The following is a 13325-nucleotide window of genomic DNA, read 5'->3' as shown; positions in this document are numbered from 1 at the left end:
TTTCTTATGTTCCATGCTACTTTTATGATGATACTCACATGTTTTATACACATTATATGTCATTATTATGCATTTTCCAGCACTAACCTATTGACGAGATGCCGAAGAGCCAGTTGATGTTTTCTGCTGTTTTTTGTTTCAGAAATCCTACAAAGGAAATATTCTCGGAATTGGACGAAATCAACGCCCAGGGGCCTATTTTTCCACGAAGCTTCCAGAAGACCGGAGGTGATACGAAGTGGGGCCACGAGGTGGCGACACACCAGGGCGACGCGGCCTAGGTCCTGGCCACGCGGCCCTGTTGTGTGGGCCCCTCGTGACGCCCCCTGACCTGCCCTTCCGCCTACTTAAAGCCTTCGTCGCGAATACCCCAGTACCGAGAGCCATGATACGGAAAACTTACTGAGACGTCGCCGCCGCCAATCCCATCTCGGGGGATTCAGGAGATCGCCTCCGGCACCCTGCCGGAGAGGGGAATCATCTCCCGGAGGTCTCTTCATCGCTATGATCGCCTCCGGATCGATGTGTGAGTAGTCCACCCCTGGACTATGGGTCCATAGCAGTAGCTAGATGGTTGTCTTCTCCTCATTGTGCTATCATGTTAGATCTTGTGAGCTGCCTATCATGATCAAGATCATCTATTTGTAATGCTACATGTTGTGTTTGTTGGGATCCGATGAATATTGAATACTATGTCAAGTTGATTATCAATCTATCATATATGTTGTTTATGTTCTTGCATGCTCTCCGTTGCTAGTAGAGGCTCTGGCCAAGTTGATACTTGTGACTCCAAGAGGGAGTATTTATGCTCGATAGTGGGTTCATGCCTCCATTAAATCTGGGACAGTGACAAAAAGTTCTAAGGTTGTGGATGTGCTGTTGCCACTAGGGATAAAACATCAATGCTTTGTCTAAGGATATTTGTGTTGATTACATTACGCACCAATGCAATTGTCTGTTGTTTGCAACTTAATACTGGAGGGGGTTCGGATGATAACCTGAAGGTGGACTTTTTAGGCATAGATGCATGCTGGATAGCGGTCTATGTACTTTGTCGTAATGCCCTGATTAAATCTCATAGTACTCATCATGATATATGTATGTGCATTGTTATGCCTTCTTTATTTGTCAATTGCCCAATTGTAATTTGTTCACCCAACATCTGTTTATCTTATGGGAGAGACACCACTAGTGAACTGTGGACCCCGGTCCAATTCTTTACATCTGAAATACAATCTACTACAATTGTTCTTTACTATTCTTCGCAAACAATCATCATCATCCACACTATACATCTAATCCTTTGTTTACAGCAAGCCGGTGAGATTGACAACCTCACTGTTACGTTGGGGCAAAGTACTTTGATTGTGTTGTGCAGGTTCCACGTTGGGGCCGGAATCCCTGGTGTTGTGCCGCACTACACTCCGCCACCAACAACCTTCACGTGCTCCTTCACTCCTACTGGTTCGATAACCTTGGTTTCTTACTGAGGGAAACTTACTGCTGTGCGCATCACACCTTCCTCTTGGGGTTCCCAACGGACGTGTCAACTACACGCTAGCAAGAAAATTTCTGGCGCCGTTGCCGGGGAGATCAAGACACGCTGCAAGGGGAGTCTCCCACATCCAATCTCTTTACTTTGTTTTTGTCTTGCTTTACTTTATTTTATTTACTGCTTTGTTTGCTCTTATATCAAAAACACAAAAAAATTAGTTGCTAGTTTTACTTTATTTGCTATCTTGTTCTCATATCAAAAACACAAAAAAATTAGTTACTTGCATTTACTTTATTTACCTTTTGTTTATTTCATCATGTTTCCTCCTAAGTTCACTCTGAAAAAAATACCGGTAGGACAAGGGTCTATCATTGGAAGAGATAATATAGAAAAAAAATTCACCCATGTTAGTATGGATGAAGATTTTGAAGATATACCATTATTAAAAGTTGCTCCTACTTATGAAAGTGCTTCTGCCTGTTTAGTGCACATGTTGGAAACTAGATTTGTTAATCTCAATCCCATAATGCAACATATGTTTCTTACACTTTCTGATATGGAGATGGGAGAAAAGAGAGATTTTTGTTTTAAAAGTCCTTGTTAGAGAATTTGAAGATATAGCTAAAGAAGCTAGAAAAGTTTTTATTAAGCATAAGAGGCTTGGTTTGTTCACTGATTTTAAAAGAACACTTGAAAAGATGGACATGGATATAATAAAGTATACTAATAATGTTAATGATGGTGGGGAGATTAAAGTACCGATACCTAGCAAGCTCCTAGGAATGCATGAAGCTCTAGAAAATAACTATGCTTGCCTTGTTCCTGAAAATTTGTTTGATGAGAATAGTAAGCCTAAAAGCGTACAAAGAGGAGTTACTTATATAGAACAGATACAATGCATTGTTGAGGAAACTCCCAACGCCCCTGGTAAGAATGCCAATGCTTCATCTCTTGATAATACTTGATTCACACTTTCTGCGCCTAGCTGAAAGGCGTTAAAGAAAAGCGCTTATGGGAGACAACCCATTATTTTACTTTTGCACTTTTATTTTATATTTGAGTCTTGGAAGTTGTTATTACTGTAGCAACCTCTCCTTATCTTTATTTTATTGCATTATTGTGCCAAGTAAAGTCTTTGATAGTAAAGTCAATACTAGATTTGGATTACTGCGCAGGAACAGATTTCTTGCTGTCACGAAATTGAGCCGCCCCTGCTGTAGAAAATTTATAAAAATCTGCCAATTTACACGCGTGATCCTCAGATATGTACGCAACTTTCATTCAATTTGGGCATTTTCATCTGAGCAAGTCTGGTGCCTCAAAAAAATTCGTCTTTACGGACTATTCTGTTTTGACGGATTCTGCCTTTTATTTCGCATTGCCTGTTTTGCTATGTTTGATGGATTTCTTTGCTCCATTAACTTTCAGTAGCTTTGTGCAATGTCCAGAAGTGTTAAGAATGATTATGTCACCTCTGAATATATGAATTATGCACTGACCCTCTAATGAGATTGTTTTGAGTTTGGTGTGGAGGAAGTTTTCAAGGGTCAAGAGAGGAGGATGATACAATATGATCAACAAGAGTGAAAAGTCTAAGCTTGGGGATGCCCCCATGGTTCATCCCTGCATATTTTAAGAAGACCCAAGCGTCTAAGCTTGGGGATGCCCAAGGCATCCTGATGCGTGTAGTTGACACGTCCGTTGGGAACCCCAAGAGGAAGGTGTGATGCGCACAGTAGCAAGTTTCCCTCAGTAAGAAACCAAGGTTTAATCGAACCAGTAGGAGTCAAGAAGCACGTCGAAGGTTGATGGCGGCGGGATGTAGTGCGGCGCAACACCAGGGATTCCGGCGCCAACGTGAAACCTGCACAACACAACCAAAGTACTTTGCCCCAACGAAACAGTGAGGTTGTCAATCTCACCGGCTTGCTGTAACAAAGGATTAGATGTATAGTGTGGATGATGATTGTTTGCAGAAAACAGTAGAACAAGTATTGCAGTAGATTGTATTCGATGTAAAAGAATGGACCGGGGTCCACAGTTCACTAGAGGTGTCTCTCCCATAAGATAGATAGCATGTTGGGTGAACAAATTACAGTTGGGCAATTGACAAATAGAGAGGGCATGACCATGCACATACATGATATAATGAGTATAGTGAGATTTAATTGGGAATTACGACAAAGTACATAGACCGCTATCCAGCATGCATCTATGCCTAAAAAGTCCACCTTCAGGTTATCATCCGAAGCCCTTCCAGTATTAAGTTGCAAACAACAGACAATTGCATTAAGTATGGTGCGTAATGTAATCAATAACTACATCCTCGGACATAGCATCAATGTTTTATCCCTAGTGGCAACAGCACATCCACAACCTTAGAACTTTCTGTCACTGTCCCAGATTTAATGGAGGCATGAACCCACTATCGAGCATAAATACTCCCTCTTGGAGTTAAGAGTAAAAACTTGGCCAGAGCCTCTACTAATAACGGAGAGCATGCAAGATCATAAACAACACATAGGTAATAGATTGATAATCAACATAACATATTATTCTCTATCCATCGGATCCCAACAAACACAACATATAGCATTACAGATAGATGATCTTGATCATGTTAGGCAGCTCACAAGATCCGACAATGAAGCACATAAGGAGAAGACGACCATCTAGCTACTGCTATGGACCCATAGTCCAGGGGTGAACTACTCACTCATCAATCCGGAGGCGACCATGGCGGTGAAGAGTCTTCCGGGAGATGATTCCCCTCTCCGGCAGGGTGCCGGAGGCGATCTCCTGAATCCCCAGAGATGGGATTGGCGGCGGCAGCGTCTCTGTAAGGTTTTCCGTATCGTGGCTCTCGGTACTGGGGGTTTCGCGACGAAGACTATATGTAGGCGGAAGAGCAAGTCAGGGGGCCACACGAGGGGCCCACACAACAGGCCGGCGCGGCCAGGGCTTGGGCCGCGCCGCCCTGTTGTCTGGCCACCTCGTGGCCCCACTTCGTAAGTCCTCCGGTCTTCTGGAAGCTTTGTGGAAAAATAGGCCCCTGGGCGTTGATTTCGTCCAATTCCGAGAATATTTCCTTACTAGGATTTCTGAAACCAAAAACAGCAGAAAACAGCAACTGGCTCTTCGGCATCTCGTTAATAGGTTAGTGCCGGAAAATGCATAAATATGACATAAAGTATGCATAAAACATGTAGATATGAAGCAGTCTCTTCTTTTATGATTCATGGACCTTGTGGCCCTCTGGGACCCAAATCACCCTGTATGTGTGAAGGAAAATGTTCCAAATTCTACCCTAAGGAATTCTGTGAACAAACTGTTGTAAAAGAAAATGGGTTTGCTTAGTATGCTCGACCGAAAAATGGAATAGTTGTACACAGAAATGGAATTAACATTGACAATGGATTTGTTGTTCCTCACAATGTTGACTTGGTGGTTAAATATCAGGCACACATAAATGTAGAAAGGGTCAATCATGATGGTATGCATAAATATCTTTTCAAATATGTCACAAAAGGCTTTGATTGTGCAAGAGTTGGATTTTATAAAAGTTCCTCATCCTCAGAAACAGCCGGTGAAACTGTCAATGAAATAAATAATTATCTTGAATGTCGTTGTGTTACCCCACATGATGCATCTTGGCGCTTGCTTCAGTTTGACATTCACCATACTCTCCCATCAGTTGAACGCCTTCCTGTGCATCTACCATTGGAGAATAATGTTGTGTATGCAGAGGATGACAACCTTGAAGAAGTAATTTCCAACCCAAATAATTTGAAGACTAAGCTAACTGCATGGCTAGAAGCCAATGGTCGTTTCCCTGCTGCTCGAGAGCATACTTATATTGAGTTCCCTGCACACTTTACATGGCATTCAGATAAAAATGAAAAGTACTGGGACACACGTAAAGGCTCTCAAAAGAAAATTGGTCGTGTTGCTAATGTTAGTCCTGCACAGGGAGAACTTTATTACCTCCGACTATTGCTCCACATTGTCAAAGGTGCAAAATCGTATGCAGAAATCCGCACAATAGGAAATCGTGAATATCCAACATTTCGTGCAGCCTGTGAAGCTTTAGGACTTCTTGGTGATGACCAAGAATGGTCCCATGCTCTCGCAGATGCAGCTCAGTGGGCAACACCTTCCCAATTACGACATCTTTTTGTCACATTGTTGCTATTCTGTGAGGTCACAAATCCAAAGAAACTTTTTGATGAACATGCTACCTCAATGAGTCAGGATAGGACCTACAGATTAAATCGTAACAGTCTTCAAGGAAGCAACTCATCTGCAGATATTGCTGTTTCATTTGTTCTGTTTGAGGTGGATAAATTGTTGAGAGATGCTGGGTATTCTCTGTCACATTTCAACTTACCACTACCAGATGATATAGCAAGTGCTTCCCTAGAAAATAGGCTACTATTAGATGAACTAAGCTATGATATCCCTCAAATGACCAGAAGTTTATCTGAAGATATTCCAAGGCTGAATAAATGCCAGGAAAAAGTTTATGATGCTATTTGTAATTCTGTCCAAAATAGGGAAGGTCGAACATTCTTTGTATATGGATTTGGAGGAACTGGAAAGACCTTTCTATGGACAACTATACTTAACTCTGTAAGAAGCAAAGGAAAGGTAGCCTTGGCTATCGCATCATCTGGAATTGCATCCCTGTTGCTTCCAGGGGGTAGAACACCACACTCCCGTTTTAAAATCCCACTGGATATACGGGAGAATTCTATGTGCAATGTCAAAAAAAATACTAACTTGGCTGAACTTATTCAGAAAACATCACTGATTATTTGGGATGAAGCACCAGTCAACCATAGGTACTGTTTTGAAGCACTTAATCGTACTCTTAGAGATATGATGTCAGATACCAGACCCAGTTTGGAGGGCAAACAGTTTGGTAACATAACAGTTGTTCTTAGTGGAGACTTCCGCCAAACTCTTCCAGTTATACCAAATGCAAGAAAGCAACAAATCTTAAAAGCTTGCATTGTAAATTCTTATTTATGGCGTCACTGTGTGGTTTTGAAGTTGACCGAGAATATGAGGCTCAGATCTCAATTTCTTTCGCCGTCTGATAAACAAGACCTACGTATATTTGCCGAATGGCTTTTGAGGGTGGGAGATGGTACTGAACCTTTCATTCCCATTGAAAATGAGCCTGAAAACATTTTCATAAAAATTCCACCATCTCTCCTACTCCCATCAGAATGCAGAAATCTTCAAGGTTTGATTTCCTTTGTGTACAATTCTGACAGCCCCCAACAGAGTGACATTGCATCATACTTCTGTGATCGTGCTATCTTAGCTCCTACAAATGAAGTTGTCTCTGAGATAAATAGAAAAATGATCGCAGAGTTACCAACAAATGAGATGTTATATTACAGTGCAGATTCAATTGATGACACTTCCTCAAACCTTTCCACGCTAGAGGCATTGTATCCCACTGAATTTTTGAATACCATTCCCATGAATGGGCTACCAGACCACGTGTTGCATCTCAAAATAGGAGTTCCCATAATGTTATTGCGTAATCTTGACCCCTCTCGTGGTCTCTGTAATGGAACTAGACTTATTGTTACCAGGGCCGGGCCGGCTAAATTTGGGACCCTGTGCGAAACTTCAAAATGGGGCCCTATGGCACTAAAAAAAATTGACTATTCAAAATTATAACCAATATGCGAGCGTATCTTACGTAGAAATTGTATATATTAAGAAACATACCTATTAAACTCCGGTTGCATAATATTTGTTAGAACAACATCATTAAAAAGCATACCTATTAAACTCCTGGCTCAATATGACCGCCTCTAGAATCAGTTTAAGGAACAAGGGTTGAAGAATCAACATCAAGTGACTGATTATCGGAGGACACTTTTGTTTTGTTTTTAATAAACTTGTCAATTGCCCCTCTTTGAGATTGAATCAATTTTCCTTCCTTCTCTTTTTTTCTAACGCTCCTAAAAACTGGATTCGGACTTTTCCATGTTGATTTCTACAAAAAAAAAGATGAATAAAAATACAACACAATTGAACGAATTTGGAAATTATGATTTAAAAAAATATAGGGGACGGTACAGCATCTACTAGAAAAAACTGGACAAGAAAATTAGAAAAGAAATAGGGGAGAGAGGTGAGATGAGGGATGCTGCGAGCGCACGGCCGCACCTGCTGTACTTGATCGCAAGATCGACCGGCAAGGACTCGGAGCAGTGCAGAACTGCAGAGGAGAAGAACTGATTGGTGTTGGGGCCTGCCGCCCGCGTCGCTTCTGCTTCGTCAAGGGACCCGAGTCATGTAGTTTCTCGATCAATTCCGCTTTGTTGAGGGAGCTGAGCCAGTTTCTGGATCGATCGACTCCCGTCGGCCTCGCTGGGCTAGCTCTCTCCCATCGATTGGAAGGCCAAAGTATAGGGCCGGCCCTGTTTTTTTCCTGAATATCTATACGTAGTATAAGCCTATTCCAAAATTTGGGGCCCCAAATTTTTTTGGGCCCTGTGCGCATGCACACTTTGCACTCCTGCTGGCCCGGGCCTGATTGTTACACAACTTACAAACAGGGTAATTGAAGGAGAAATAATAACTGGGAAAGCCAAAGGTTCTAAAGTTTATATCCCACGCATCGTCACCACTTCAGCCCAGTCTAGGTGGCCATTCAAATTGGAGCGTCGTCAATTCCCAGTACGTCTTTCATATGCTATGACAATCAACAAAAGTCAAGGGCAGACTCTGGACAGAGTTGGTGTCTATTTACCAACCCCAGTTTTCTCTCACGGCCAATTATATGTCGCTTTCTCACGAGTAACATCGCAAAAAGGCTTACGAGTTCTTATTGAGAACAGTCCTCCATCACATGACAATTGCACACACAATGTAGTCTACCATGAAGTTTTTTCTCATATCAACGCACAACTTCATTAAATCAGAAAGGTATGCAATGCAGAAACGATACTACAAGGCTTTGAAATTTCTTATCATGTTTGATTGGGCGTTGTCTTGACAATATACTAATTGCATATTCTTATCATTTTTTTCATAATATTTATTTTGTTCTTTCAGAGACGCATCAATCATGAGCTCTACTACAGAGTTTGCAAAAATTACTCCAGGACAGCAAAACTGCAAGGTTTTTGGACGGCTCATACGCCTATGGGATGCGAAAAATATGAGCCCGAAAGCTGCAGACCCTTTCATCAGCATTGATGGAATAATTCTCGCTGAAGACGTAAGTACTCTATGAAGATTATTCATCGAATTCAGCATCTTTAAATAAAATTTCTTACCACGTAAAGTTTAACATATTCTGTAGGGTACTATGGCAGAAATAAGTGTCCCAAGAAAGGTCGAAAAACAGTTTCGACCGTTGCTACAAGTTGGATCGGTCTACATATTTACAGATCTTAACGCTGTTGATAGTACACACAAGAAATATATTTACCACCACCAGAACTACATGCTTCAGTTCAAGTCAAGCTCGAAGGTTCATCTCATGCAATCACGAGGAGCCAGCATTCCCCAGTTTGCCTTTGATTTCTGCCAGTTCGATAAACTATCAACCAAAGACATTCCTACCAAGCCACTAATAGGTATTACATAGAAAGCTGTGTTGTTATAGAAATGTATATTCTCCTAAAATGATACATGTCTTACATACTTCTTTTCAACAGATTTAATAGGAGTTATCAGCTATGTTGGTCCATATGATTATGCCAGCCCAGTCTCTCAGTATAAACTCAGGAAAATTCACATCCGTAACCAAGAGTACAGATCTTTCTCATAAGTTGTATAAAAATAATTGTGCCCACTTCTCCATTTCTCTTTTCATCGCTCTTTGATCATGTTTCAGCGAACAGACACAGCAGATAAATCTTTGGGGTGAACATGGTCAAGCATTTGATGAGAGCACTGTCCTTGCAAAATCAAAAGAAAAAATTGTGGTATGTGCGTTTGCTGGACTTACTACAGGAAAGTTTTTAGGTAAGCTGACAAGAATGAATATTTTATGTACCAACTTTAGTAGCATGACAATGAAGAATAACTCAACTATTTAATTATGTACAAAACATAGAGGCTTCTTCAAGTTCAGCAACGCAAACATTCATTGACTTGGATATACCAGAGGTTGCCCAATATATAAGCAGGTTCATCAAGACTTCCATCTACAATAGTTTTACCTTATTTTGATATCCACAATACATACTAAACATGCATATATCTACTTTGAAGCTATCAATGGGAAATTCCTACCCTACAGCAACAAAAACCTCAGGTTGTCCGTCAACCCCCCATTCAAGCAGCAGGCAAAATACACAAATTGGAGGAAATATCTGCACTGCCAATTTCATCTTTTCAGGTACCTATTCATTTACATAGCTCTAAATATGGCTGCACAAATATTATTTTAAATAACACTCTGTACATTTATAACAAAAGGGAGGAGCTACCTACAGCTGCATTGCGAAGATAGAAGCAGTAATACAGTCATCTAAATGGTACTACAAAACTTGCAAAACATGTGGTCAAGGGTACAACAACAACCTGGACACTCCAAGATGCACATGCCCTTTTTCGGCACCCAAACCCATGTAACATCGGAATTTACACAATTGATCGCATCACCACTTTATTTACAAATAGTCTGCTCAACTAATAACTATAATATCTTACTCATTTAGGTTCAAGCTTCCCCTAAAAATTACTGATGGCACAACTAGCATGGACACAATTGCTTTTACTGCTGTAGCTGAAGATTTGGTCGACAAAACCGCTTCAGAAGCCTCTCAAAATATGAAAATAGATGCATCAGACCATGCAGTTGCTCTTGACCAAGCCATTGGAAAGACAAGACTCTTCACCATAGGCATGAATCCCGAGTATTTCTCAAAATTCTCTATAAACTATGTCCTCAAAAAGAGTTACCCAGTTGATGGACAAAACTTAAATACAATATCGTCAGCCCCACAGGTGAAGCCACTATCCTTATTCTATATTGATACATCATATTGTCATTTCTTCTAACAAACTCACTTTTCCAGGACCCCGCAGACAAAAATGCATTAGCCCTCCCATCTCCCACCAACACAAATCTTTCTCACAGGTATGTCATCTACAGATTGTTAGTTTTGTGGTTCTAAGTTCTTCTTTCCCAACTGAAATTCCGTTTGCATGAAATTCCAGTCCAGTTATTACTACACCGCATGCAGAATCTTCAAGTAGCGTGACACATCAAATTTTGGACGAATCATCTGACTGCCCTGATGTTGACAACCCAATTACGTGCGGACTTTAACACCCCAAAATTACTCGCTTCTGCTTTTGTTTAATTTTTTTTATAGTATCTTCCCTTCTGTAAACAGCTCAAAGACAAACACTACTAGGGAAAGGCCCATTGCCGGCGCACCTAAAACCCCCATTGCCGGCGCACCACGAGCCCGCCGGTGCGAACGCGCCGGTGATAAACGGACACTGCCGGCGCACCAGGCTGTGCGCCGGCGATATATCAGCTACTGCCGGCGCACCACCCTGCTTCGCCGGCAAAGATCTATTCCACCGGCGCACAATCAGGTGCGCCGGCAGTAGTGCATCCAGCACTGGCGCATGCCACGTGCGCCGGCAATGTTTCATTTAGGTGCGCCGGCAATTAATTCGAAAATTCTTTTTTCCACTTTTTTCCAGCATATTACAATACAATTTTGACAGCAGTATATATTTACAACGCAGTTCATATTTATACAGTATTACATGCAATATGAGAAGCACATAGAGAGCCAAGTTTCATTTCGGTATCAGTACACAAATACGCAAGTCTCGTTTCGGAATGTGTTGATTCATACAACACATGTGCATATGCAACACCGAACGGCGAAGTTTCACAAAGTTAGAAGTCTTGGTACATAGTCGTCACAAGTATCGTCATACACCTCACAATGTAGGTCCTAACCTAAACTAGAATCACATAGAACATGACCAACATGGTCATGACCATCATCACGAAGGCCATGGTCTTCATCCGGTTCCTCCTCATGTCCCTCATCTCTCCCGCTAGATAACGGGCGTATCTTCCTTCCGCCTCCACCCTAGTGGGGTATCCCTTGTAGCTGTTGCCGCTGAAACGGTGCACCTGTCTCCGACAGTCCTCCCAGTCGTCGTAGACTCCAGGAACCCTCCCCTTGTACACGACATATGTCGTCGGCATCTCCATTCACAAGACAAGTAAAACGTTAGTACCAATGCAATGAACAAGTGCCAACTCAAATAAGAGACAAGTAGTATGAACTAAATAGCATGTGCCTCATACTTTGTTGGTCGAAATAAATAATAACATACAGGGATGGGGTCAGTGAGGCTAGGTAGGATGCACAATAGATTGATATTTGTGGCCATCACACCAAGCCTCACTGGCCCCACCCCGGAGTGTACAAGTGACCGAACATTTTAATCATCGGCCAATGCAATTAAGAAGTGCGAACTCAAATAGAAGACAAGTAGTACGAATTAAATAGCGTGCCTCATACTTTGTCGGTCGAAACAAATATTAACATCCAGGGATGGAGTCAGTGAGGCTAGGTAGGATGCACAATAGATTGATACTTGTGGCCGTCGCACCAAGGCTCACTGGCTCCACCCCCGAGTGTACGATTGACCGAACATTCTAATCATCGGCGAACTCCAAATACGAGGCAAGTAGTGGTCGAGTAAATGCAAATAATTATTAAGCTATGTACGCCATAATCTTGAAATATATAGCAAAGTAAATGAAACTACAGACACATGTTCACATGCACATTCATACAACTAAATAAAAGCAACTAGTCGATTCTATGGGAATATATAACAATTATTACAGACGGAAGTTCAAGGACATATCGTTCAAGCTTTAGCAAGTGTTCCCGTCGTAGGATCAGGTTGTACGCCTAGGGGGGAATGGACGGCAGCCCTCAAGCGAGTTGAACGGCCTCTCATCACGCGACATCTCCAAGCGGAGGTCTATCTCGTCATTAGGTGGTAGACCATAGCCGTAGAAGAACTCGCCAGACCTATTGTTGACATCCTGCATGATTATCGTGCAAATGAACTGCTGGATGCGACCCCGATTCTTTCTAATCTCTCTATCGGGGACATCCGCCATGTTTGCAAACCTGTTTCTCGAGATTATCGGCAGCAACATGTCATCTGCGTACTTTATGTACTCCTGCATCGAAGGATGGCGTACCACGCGTCCATCCCATTGTCGGGCGTCGGCTTGCACGAGGCAGGGAAGTTGGTTGTGTGGGTTAAGACGAAGCCTCCTCGGGATTTCCTCTCTACTTTGAGGGGCCTGCCTTGTTGGCGAAGCCGGTGAGAGCATCATTGAGAAGGGCCTCGATGTGGGAGTAGTCTTTCTTGCGGTCCCTACCCGAGTCGAGATAGACCGCATGCGAGTGTTGCGGGTGCACGACGATGAGGGTGCAGAACTTGTCTCTGCGGAAAACACACGGATTAACCTTTGGAAATGCAAATGGAGATATAGGATAGAATGGTGATGGGGGACTAGCGAGTGATTACTTACTCGGGGAAGTAAGGGATGAGAATGGCGCCCTTCTTAATGTTCGCCAAACATGAAATCCTCGACCTCTGGGTGGCAATCGCGCGAGCCCCAGGGTGGCAGAGGCTGCTATCCCGCATATAGACGGGGACCACGAGCGCGATGGACGGCGTCCCCTCCTTACCAATCTGGGAAGCCATGCTAAGAGCAACTACGCGAACCACACTCAAGTGGAGCGCTTGCATGCGATAGATGTCGAAGATGTCGTTGAACCGGATGAAGCAC

The 13325-nt window shown here is 42.4% G+C and overlaps 2 protein-coding genes across 2 annotated transcripts; both read left to right on the top strand.

The window, feature by feature from the left end:
* Nucleotides 1–4733: 4733 nt before the first annotated feature.
* Nucleotides 4734–6789, top strand: LOC139833476 (uncharacterized). Its single transcript, XM_071823778.1, has 4 exons — nt 4734–4769; nt 4853–4988; nt 5190–6508; nt 6775–6789. Exons 1-4 carry the CDS (start codon nt 4734–4736, stop codon nt 6787–6789), a joined length of 1506 nt encoding a protein of 501 aa, XP_071679879.1.
* Nucleotides 6790–8588: 1799 nt separating this feature from the next.
* LOC139833474 (uncharacterized) lies at nt 8589–10805 on the top strand. Its single transcript, XM_071823777.1, has 10 exons — nt 8589–8741; nt 8826–9102; nt 9184–9277; nt 9363–9498; nt 9581–9657; nt 9743–9869; nt 9950–10101; nt 10192–10480; nt 10552–10613; nt 10694–10805. The coding sequence occupies exons 1-10, from the start codon at nt 8589–8591 to the stop codon at nt 10803–10805; spliced, it is 1479 nt and encodes a 492-aa protein (XP_071679878.1).
* The last annotated feature ends 2520 nt before the right edge of the window (nt 10806–13325 follow it).

Source organism: Lolium perenne, chromosome 1 (genome assembly GCF_019359855.2).
Source record: "Lolium perenne isolate Kyuss_39 chromosome 1, Kyuss_2.0, whole genome shotgun sequence".
NCBI lineage: Eukaryota > Viridiplantae > Streptophyta > Magnoliopsida > Poales > Poaceae > Lolium > Lolium perenne.
Note: the sequence above shows the minus strand (reverse complement) of the source record. Positions and strands in the feature narration are given on the sequence as shown.